Here is a 10,959-nt window from a genome sequence, read left to right on the forward strand (position 1 = left end):
AAAAAAACTTTACAACTTTATCAAACAAACGCAGAGATCGTTTATCGATCTTCTGCTTACGTGGGATCTTTGCATGTGCCGGGGTTTATCCGTGGACCACCGTCGATCAGATCTGATTACCGAAAAATCGGGCAGAGCTTCGTTGATTCGCGAAGGAGTCAAGAAACCGTAGCGCTTATCTCGGCAACGGCGAGATAATTGCTCTTCTTAAGATTATCACAACGGGATGATCTTAAGGAACGAACTCGGGGAACTGCAGATCTGAAGAATCTCTCTCTCTTGCGTTGAAGAACTCGATCCGATCTCTCCTCCTCCTCTCTGAAATTCGTGCACCTTCAGTCTTCAATCCGGCAGGGCTTCGCCTAATCTCCAAAATTCCAGATCTTAAAAAATGAGGGCCTGAGGCTTGTATTTATAGGCCCGGGGAGTTTGGAGCGGTTAAAACCACCTAAAGGCCCAAATCTACGTTGGAGACACCCCAGGGTGTCTCCAACGCAGATTTGGGCCTTTAAGTGGTTTTAACCGCTCCAAACTCCCCCGAGCCTATAAATACAAGCCTCAGGCCCTCATTCTCGGCCTTGGCCGAGACCCCCTAGGGTGTCTCGGCTTTGGCCGAGACACCTTAGGGTGTCTCGTTGGTCCGAGACACTCCGTTATGGTGTATAAGTTTGTTTTCGCTGTAAATTCTTCGTCCGAACTCGGATTTGAGTGATTTAAAGTGCGTTGGAAAGCCGACAAGGAGTTCTATCAGCTCCGATGGTTGGATCATCTGTAGAGTGAATGAGACACGAAGGGCATTGTTCTTTTTGTAAACATCGCGGGGCTCCCGATTAGCCCGTACCTTCGTTATTCCGAGATTCTGTTAGTCCACGTAGTTCGTCGATTCACTTCAAGCGTTCACCGACATCAATCGAACTCCTGTGGACCAGATAGTGACGTTCATCGTCGTTCCTTAACACTGAGCTGTTCGTGGAGATCTATAGGTAATTTTCGATGCCTACATGGGCAAGGATATAAAACTAACACAAGGGTAAACAATATGAACTAGATAGTGGATGAAATAAATGAGCAATGCACAATTGGCGATATAAGATAAATGCAAAAGCAAATGCGCCAATGACAAACTCAAACACACTCAAATGATCACGGAGTTCGGACCTTCCGTCCTACGTCTCCGGGCTCCGCCACTCCCGGGGAGAAATCCACTATCACAACGGGGTTTTCTACGTTCACCTGAATAACGTTTACACCTCACACTCGTTTTCTAGCTAACCGAAAACTTTACAATCAATTACTCTTACAAATCACACTCTACACCTCACAAGTGTTGGACCTAGCTGGTTCCCTCAAGTGGCTCGGTTACAACTCTCCCCTAGGTTCGTACAACGACGCCACTCCTCTTGGACGCGATCCCCGACTCTCACCACACACTCTCTCGGTGTAGCAAGTGTATTACAAAGTGAATCTCACAATTAGGTTTAATAAAATGTTTGTTCTCTACTTGGATGAGACACAATGAAAGCTCACACTCAATGTTACAACTCTCACAACCGCCACAATATATTATGATGCAAATACAATAAGCTCAAGTGGGTGTGTGTAACAATGAGTAAAATCAAATCTAAACTTAATATAAAACTAGCTTTAATAGAAATGATAATTAACAAATAATTAATAAATAAAAGCTAGAGTAGAGTTTAGAAAACTTCTCAATAGATGACAAGAGTGAGAGATGGATTGAATGCCCAAAATACAATTGATAATCTCCTCAAGCTCTTGTAAAACTTTCTTCATAAACCAAACCCTTAAACAAGCTTAAAACAATCTTAAACTCTATTTAAAACTCTTTAAAACATTCTCTTGTTGTATGTAAGTGTTGAGGGATGATGGGTATGTATAAGAACTCAAGACAACAACCCAAAGCCAAAGAAAAGCCCAAAAAACGATGCAAATCCCCAAAAAATCAGAACCAGGAAAATATAGTCGTTATGCTACAATAACTTTCACGGTCGACTATAGCGGTCGACCGTGGGTACTGTAGCAGTCTGGCAGATCTGATTTTTCTGCGTCTCTGGTTTTGTAAAATCAATTAAAAATAGTAAATCAACTCTAAAAATCATGAAATTTTGAGGGAAGGTTATAGACATGTAGATGAACATTTTAGAGAAAGAATTTCTAAAAAATCACTTCCCAGTTGAGAGAAATAAATGTTTGAACACAGATAAACAGTTTCTGAAAAACTACTGAAAACTCGGTTTTATAAATTCAATTAAAAAATAACAAAACAACTCCAAAATTAGTAAAACTTGGGAAAATGTTTGTATATATGATAATAAATATGTTAACAAAACAACTCCAAAATTAGTAAAACTTGGGAAAATGTTTGTATATATGATAATAAATATGTGAATGGATTTGTAGACATTATACGAGATATGAAAATAGTGTGAACAAGTCTTCAATCTATAAACACAATATTTTCTAAATACAATAGAATATGAAACAAATAAAAGTGTATATGAATTTATATATTGTTTCATATCTACATAACTAAACCAAAACAACTTAACCATATGAAAACAAACATGTATATATATAAATATGTATTTGTTTCATATTTAAACTAGAAAATCAAAACTTGTATTTATATATATGACTATATATATATAAAACCAAATACGTGTATGTGTGTATATGATTGAGCTTAAAGTATTGAACACACATAATATAAATCTAAACTAATATACCCAAGCAATATTGATCTTCAATAAGCTTGACTTGGTACACTATACGAATGAAGCTGAACTTGGATCTTAAACTTGAATTGCAAGGCTTCAACCCGACAGTCCGCCAACCTCCTTTGGATATGATCGTTGAAGCTCTAATCCATCCATCCTCCAACTACGTTGTTTGTCTATAATAAATAAGAAAACACAAATACTAGACAAACAACATTAGTGGTAAATTGTTTGTTAAACATCATCAAAATAAGAAGGCCAACAGTTCGTATCATCCATACACACGAGGATATGGGGTTAGCTAGGATCCTTTTTCGATTGAGTTCACATTTATCTTTATCAATGTGATCAAATTGTTAAGTTCATGGGATCTATACTCCCGAAGACTTAAAAAAATAAAAATTTGAGAACTAATTGATTCTCCATCGATATCACTAACGTGGAAAAAACAAAAGTCAATCGGTTTTGGTAAGGGTCTATTTGGTTCATTCCCTGAAAAATTTGGAAGTGAAAATGTAGATTGAAAACCCGTTTCCATGCCATTCTATATGTTTCTTGGAATATGTTTTTCTTTTTGTTTGGTTCACATGGAAATGAAGGACTTGAAACACATTGCTTCCCATCTTAGCGTTTGGTTCAAAAAAAAAAAAAGAAGAAGAAGAAGAAGAAACCAGATGATGGTTATCTTATTTCATCAGTTTCCTCTGTTTAGTAGGTAATAAAAACAAAACTGGAAATGTAACATATGGTTATTGGGATGTGATGACCCCTCAAAATAAAGTTTTTACAATTATTAATGAATGGTGAAGATACATGTTCATATAGAATTTTTTATTAAAAAAACACTCCAAATGTCAATCATGGCCAACAGTAAAAAATGAGCAATGTATGTTTCATGTATATAACAACTCAAGCTTTTGTATCTTGCTCACAATCAATATTGAATGTTACCATTCTTTTTATCTCATAAACATTAAGCTATGCTTCCATCCCAAAAGATCTCAAGCAATGGATGTTTGTTGTTTCTACAATATCCCAACACCAGTAAAGTTGTGCATGAATGAATTAAAAAGGGAATTTTATTGTGAGGCCGCACCAAATGTCCAAACATGCATTGCAAATTTTTCGCCTGGGTTAAAAGTTAGAATGTAATAAAAAAAGGCAAGGTAAAAACTAAAGAAGCTTCTAAAGAGGATAGGAAAGCATTGAAATCCAAAGTTTTAAAGAAATAATCGAAGCATGCAAATCATCAAATTAAATTTAACACTCAGCCACATATAAATTTATTAAAGCAAGCAATATCTGTGCATGCATCCATCTACTTAATAATATTATTATAAACATCAGAGTCTATTACGTGTCAATTAAATTACTTCCTAAGTATATCAAACATTGTTGCATGTCAAACAATTACCAATTACTACTTACTACAAATAAAAAATAAAACACATACATAACATCAATTAAAATTAGCAATATTTGTGCATAAAATCATCTAGTCAATAAAAAGACTATCAAAATCTATTGTTTAGGGGAATAAGACTTGAAGCATACTCGAAAAATGTACCCACCATCACATAATGGCTCAGTGAACTAACCATATTTTCACCATTAAAACATTAAAATAATATAAATATAGAAAAAACAACTTATTTTCTTTGAACTAGCTTACTTTCTCTCAAAAGGGAATTCGAATGAATGATCTAATAATTAATATTTCCTAAAAAATCTTACAAATAACAAACTCTATTGCACGTGCATGATCTATCAATTAGTATTTCCTAAAATTTTAAAAAAGGCACATACCATCAAATACTACTAACTACAACTAACAAAGTTAATGCATCTCTAAAAAAATAGATTCCAATAAGATAGAGAGAAATCCTCAACAAGTAGAACAAAAATCAATAAGAACAAAACTATCTTTTTGCTCCAATGATCTGAACTTCGCAAGGATAGATAATTTTTGACTTAGATCAGCATCGCCCTTACTCAATCAAAGAGTCCTCATCATTGTAACAAGCAGCTAATTAAAGATCAACTTAATTTTTGGGTAAAAATTTGACTAGAGTTTTTATGTTGTGAGCAATGGAGGTGGAAAGCAAAAGAGGGAAGATGGAAGTTTGGAGGAAAAACGATGAATATAACCTAGATTCATTTTCCCAAAATATTTGCGACTAGAAAAGGGAAGTGACGCGGGGAAGTTTTTTTATTCTCGGGATCTGTTCGCAGCCTGTTTCAGAGCATTTATTAGCTTTGAAATAGATTTCTCGTAATTATGCCGTGACGGGTCGTTTTTGAGTTTAGTTTCTTAGAATGTTGCATCAAACTTAGGGAAAAAAACGGGGGAAATAAAAGTCTGAGTTGACACTAATGTCAGGTTCGAAACCCTATTTTCCGGATCTTTTTATTGAAGCAGACAACCCCTAACTAATAACTAATTTGGTCGATTTTCTTAATTAAACTTCAAAATTAGTCTTTTGTCCAAAAATTAATTCAAGTTTAATCCCAGATTACAGAGCGCAATGCTTTGATGTCTGCGTTTCGACTGTATAATTTCTGACCTGACAGTACCACTCAGCACTGATCTTCACCTAAAAAAAAAAAAAAGCACTCAGAAAATAAGGGGAAAAACAATAAAACCCTCCCCTTTTATTTCTCGGAGGCCACAAAAGGGTTTAAGGAGCGTTCATCTCCCCAAAATTCTGCCCCAAATTCTCTGATCTCCTCTCTCCTCCTACATCGCCATGGAAGACCCTTTAAGGGTTCGAGTGGCCTTCGACGATCGCAAGATGCTGACGAAGTCTCAGAGATCAGAGGGCCTGAAGCACTGCTGGATTCTCCTGAGGCCGGACATTGCCACTATTTCCGACCTCGCTTTGCACGTGCACAGGAGCTTCAATCTCCAGCGATCTTGCCCTAATGGCCTCCTCCTCTCTGTGAGATCCCTAGATTAGCAACATTTTGGGGTTTGGGACTTGATGATTTGGGTTGTACTGTGAGAAATTGAGGATTCAAGTGACATGCGTCGTGTTATTGAGGAAAACAAATTCTCTTTTTGAGATAAATGCAATGTGTTGATTTGAAAAAGGAAAACTTTTGGTTAATCCTGTCTTCGTCTTTCGCCTTTTGCTGCGAAAAGTGAAGTTCTTTTATTTTTTCATATTTTTTTAAAAAAAATCAGCTTTTAATATTATTCACTTTGTAATGCTGGATTCTTTTCATTTAGAGTTTAGTGCACAAACTATGAAGAAATTGTAACATGCGGAAGCTGTAAGAGAAAATGGCTTCATTGTTTCCCTGTAGTTTAAGATGAAAGATTCGAAAGAGAAAAGAAATTATATGATCAAATACAGATTATTAACGTTGCTTCAACGCCAATCAAAAACAAAAGTAGAGATGCATCTTCTTTTTATGAAATCCTGTGTTATCTTATTACCATAGTAATTGATTTGGAACATTGCTATGATGCCTTTGTTAGGCCATTATATTATACCTACTAACATTCAATACCTTACCGGTCTTAATTATATGAGTGAACAATGACTTTTATATCACATCTCACAATCTTCATTACATTACTGACGTTAGTGATATGCATATGTCCACGCGCTTGTGCGTCTAAGCACATAGTTTGTACTGCAAGAACGTTTCAGCGAGTTGTCATAGTTTGTACTGCAAGAACGTTTCAGCGAGTTGTGTGTTAGCATGTTCTTCAGTTTGTAGCATTATGATCACTTACATGTACTCATGTATGCATGGTATGCATGCATAACATATTCTCTAGCTTATTCATTATCATTTTCCCCCTCAAAGTCTCTGGTTTATTCATTTTTGTGTTGTGTTGCAGATGGATGGTTTCGTTTTACCACCTTTTGAGTCAACATGTGTTTTGAAGGACAAGGACACCATTAGGTTGGTTTTAGTTATACAAAATTCTTTAGATACATTTATCATGTTATTTGCATGAAACCTTCTAAGTGTGATCTGTATCATCATTTGGAAATCAGAGTGGTGCATTACTGCATTGCATTGATATTTTAATGGCCATACTACCAAATCTTGAGATAACAATGTAAAACTTGCATGTCTAAAGTAATATGAGGCAGAATGCATCAAGTTCTGAACCTGTGATGCCCCAAATAGTCCCAGACTTACAAAAGTGTAATTGGGTTTAAAACATGTGTTGCACTCAGTGGGTCACATGGCTTTCACCGCCAACAGGCTCACGGGTTTGGCCGTGGAAGAGCCAGACTCTTAGAACATCCCATGGAGTGGAAACATATTAATTTATATTAGTTTGAATTGATGAGGCTTCTGCTGATTTTCTTAGTTGCAGTTGCCATCTCTACATACAAGACAAGCATTAGTATGGGAACAAAACTGTTATAGTCTTCATTCTATTTAAATCTCCATCTCTGATAAATAGTTATTTTGTTAAAAACATCTTTGCAAGCTGTGATCAATCACATGTAGCCTATCAAGACCATGTTTCAGAAAAATTTCCACCAATGTCCAGGATTGTAATCACTTCTTTAGGAAATATTCTGTGTTTAAGTTCCTTTATTTACAGTTCTAGTATACCTAGATTATTTTTATATTTTCGTTTGTTTTAGACCTGTGTGGAGCTTAGAATCGTGTAAACTATAAATTCGGTAGTTTTCAGCAGTAAAATCTAAATAAATTTTCTTTCATCTTACACTTCCTAATAAATAATCACCATTTCATCTTACACTTCCTAATAAATGTTTTGGGTTGTGAGCTAAGTGACAACTTATGGCATTGCAAACTTTGATTTGATACTGTAAATCACCATTTCACTCTTTAGCTATCCAGTGTGATTCCATGTAGTAGAGTTATTTCTAAACCTGAAATTTGTAGACAATGAACAAGAGAAACTGTGTATTTTAATCCGGAACTTAATATGACTAGAAGGAAAATTTGGTCCCTGGAATGAGTACTTTGGGTCCTATTCATATCTATCAGCAAATGTTTTGGATCAAAGACATGCTTGTTGTAGATGTTCAAGTGTGATTCAAATCATTTGGTCATAGTGCTGGTGCAAACTTGTCTGCAAGAATCTGACTGAAATTCACCAATGAGAAGGTTAACCCTAAAGCAATGCATGGAGTAGCCGATATTTTTAGAATCCAATATTGTAAATGAAAGGAAGATAAATGTGTGGGGAGGGCAAGATAGGTAGGCTAATTGATAGTGTGAGAACTGAGAAGAGCGCAAGGTAGAGTCCATGAATAGGTAGGTTATCTAAGCTTGTACTTCTTTAAACTTGAGTTGTTTGTCAGATTAATGTTTTCATTTTTTTTTGCTTTTCTCTGATCATTTTACTCTTATGTTCCGATGGTGCTGTATTCATATGTCCAGTCGCATTACTTTGTAAAAAACAATTTTCTACTATCTCGACTTTTGGTAAAAATCACATTGTACTCCAACAGGCAATATAATCAAATTTTCAAATGAGTGGAATCTATTAGTTGCATTCTGATTCCAGAAGTTGCACTGTTATATTTGTTAGTTTGAATTTTATGTCAGGATAACACAACAACATGATTGCAGATTTTTATAATATGTAAATTGTAGGTTGCTGCATTATGATCATTCTGGACAGTAAAGCATTCTGTTTGCTGACATGTCAATTTTAATGTGCACTATGCTCATAACTATTGAGATATTACAAACTCTTTTCTAATAGCATTAACCTTCTTGTATCAGGGTAAGAAAGAAGGTTGCTACACAGATGAGTTTGATAGAGCTTGGCGATGATCCATGTAGCATGCGGTGTTCTGGAAGTCTGAAGAAGCAACATATAGTGTCTGGTGGTGATTTTCTGGCGATCAGGGAATTTGGGGAGTGTTCAGATTGTAAAATGAAATATCATGAAGATTTTTGTGCACATACTGAGAATGTTGTCAGCACAGGAACTCCCCCAAAATCAAAGAAAAAAAGGAAACATTCAGATGGAATTCAGAGCCCAAAGTATTTACCAGACTTCCATTTTCAGACTATTCCATAGCTTATTGGAATTTTTTTCATTAATTTAAGATTACCTTTATATTTCTGTTATGGCCTAGTATATATTTTCATCATTTTATGTTCTGCAATTTGTTGCAGCAACTTGATTATAATTTCTTATATGCTTGAGCTTATTGACCCTTATTGAAGTTTAACATAAAATTATTTCTGTATAACAAATCCGTTATTTTGCGTTCTAGGTTCTTTTGTTATTATTATTTTATACTAGCGAATTTAGGTGGGCTGCTTCTTAATTGCACAATCTTAAAACTGAATGATGAAAAAGGTAGGTTTTTATACCTGTGAGATTCTAATATTTATGGGAAAACCTTATGCAAATAATTTTCCTAGAGGAATTAGCTAGAGGGCCAATTTGACAATTTGACGAGATTTTTTTGTTAAATCTCTTTCTTTTTCGATGTCATATCACTAACACACTCATAAAGGAAGACCTAATTTTATTCAAAATGCATAAGTATTCAACTCCTACAGAGGCCGCTGGGTAGAATGGAGGGAGAATCAAATAAACCCAACTCATTCAAATTGATGCAGCCATTATCCCCGAAATCCATTTGTATTCCCTCAGTTTTCTTCTTATTTTTGTTCTTCATTTTCTCCTTTTGCACACTTCAGATGGATGACTGCTGGACTCCCAAAATTCTAAATGGCGCCCTTGTTGGTTCAACACATTGTCGTCTTTAGAGATAGGCTGCAGATTTGGAAGGAGATATTGGAGGAATAAGGAATAAGGGAAAGAAAGCCTCTGTGCATTTCAAGGGGGTATAAGACCTCTCTCGTTCATGAGAAAATCACTAATTTCCTAATTTATTTTGGTTGGTACAGTTGAAAACAGTGTAAAGTTTCTCTTTTTAGATTTACATTAGTGTACATTGTTTTGCGAAAAAGCAAAGGCATGGACACAAACATGGCATGCCACAATGTGGATAGCTAAGTTGCACGGATACGGGTATGGATAAGGGTGCTGGAACGGAGATGGGTATGAGACGCATCAAATTTGTAAAAGGTAGGGTACGAGGACACGGTTGAAACTCATGGGATATAACCATTGTTCTGAGCTATATATGTAAATGACTTTTTCTAAATTGTAGTTCTTAAGGTTGAAACGAACTTGACCCTTATCCAACAAGTTACAAAAATGGATGTGAAGTATAGGATATATATCCAAGAAGTGTATAGTAAAAGGTAGGGTACGAGGATGCGGTTGAAACTCATGGGGTATAATTATTGTTCTGAGCTATTTATGTAAATGACTTTTAAAATCGTAGTTCTTAAGGTTGAAACCAACTCGACCCTTACCCTACAAGTTACAGAAATGGATGTTAAGTGTGTGTGTGTGTGTATCTCCAAGAAGTGTATAGCAAGTGTTTTAAACTAAACATGCATTCGATAACTGAGTACATGTCCAAATAAATATATGCATATATTTAAGGAGTGTCCGATAAGTGCCAGGTACAGGTACAAGCAGGGGTATGATAATGTGTCAGCACACGTACGGCTCCATATTAGTACTCAGGTAACAGAGATGGATAGTACATCTGACGTAACAAACTTTGGGAAAATGGGTTAACAAATACTTTTTCCAATAAATGTCCACCTGGTCATCTTCTGAAAATTGGAGAGTTTGTGCTAAATAGTTTTGTAAACTTTTTGTTAGGGCTTTTCCATAGATACTCCCAAACCATAGATATCATTCCCCAAATTATAATAATTTTGGTTAATACAGTTGGAAACAGTGTAAAGTTTCTCTTTTTAGATTTGCATTAGTGTACATTTTTTTTGCTAAAAAGCAGATGGACACACAACATGGCATGCCACAACATAGATCTCATTGATGGATATTGCATAGTATATCTGATGCAACAACTTTGGGAAAAATGGGATAACAAATATTTTTTTCCCCAATAAATGCCCACCTGGATATCTTCTGAAAATTGGAGAGTTTGTGTTAAGTAGTTCTGTAAACTTTTTGTTAGGGCTTTTCCATAGATACTCACAGACCTTAGATATTATTCCCCAAATTATAACAATTTCTCCTAAAAAAGCAATAACTCTCCACTTATGGATAAAAGGACTTTTATCCTGTTTTAATCTGAAAATTCAGAGGCAGAGCGTAGGGATAGTGGCCCTTCTTTTTTTTTTTGGGTGGGGGGGGGGGGGGGGGGGGGGGGGG

General features: G+C 35.6%; 1 protein-coding gene across 1 annotated transcript in view; it reads left to right on the plus strand.

Moving 5' to 3' along the window:
- Positions 5,330–10,959, plus strand: part of LOC109823463 (coilin-like) — a 6,514-nt gene continuing 884 nt past the window's right edge. Inside the window, exons 1-3 of the mRNA XM_020389747.1 lie at positions 5,330–5,677; positions 6,589–6,653; positions 8,469–8,732. Coding sequence (XP_020245336.1) covers positions 5,486–5,677; positions 6,589–6,653; positions 8,469–8,732 — 521 coding nt within the window. The 5' untranslated portion in view covers positions 5,330–5,485. The remainder of the gene's footprint in view (positions 5,678–6,588; positions 6,654–8,468; positions 8,733–10,959) is intronic.

Source organism: Asparagus officinalis, chromosome 9 (assembly GCF_001876935.1).
Source record: "Asparagus officinalis chromosome 9, Aspof.V1, whole genome shotgun sequence".
NCBI lineage: Eukaryota > Viridiplantae > Streptophyta > Magnoliopsida > Asparagales > Asparagaceae > Asparagus > Asparagus officinalis.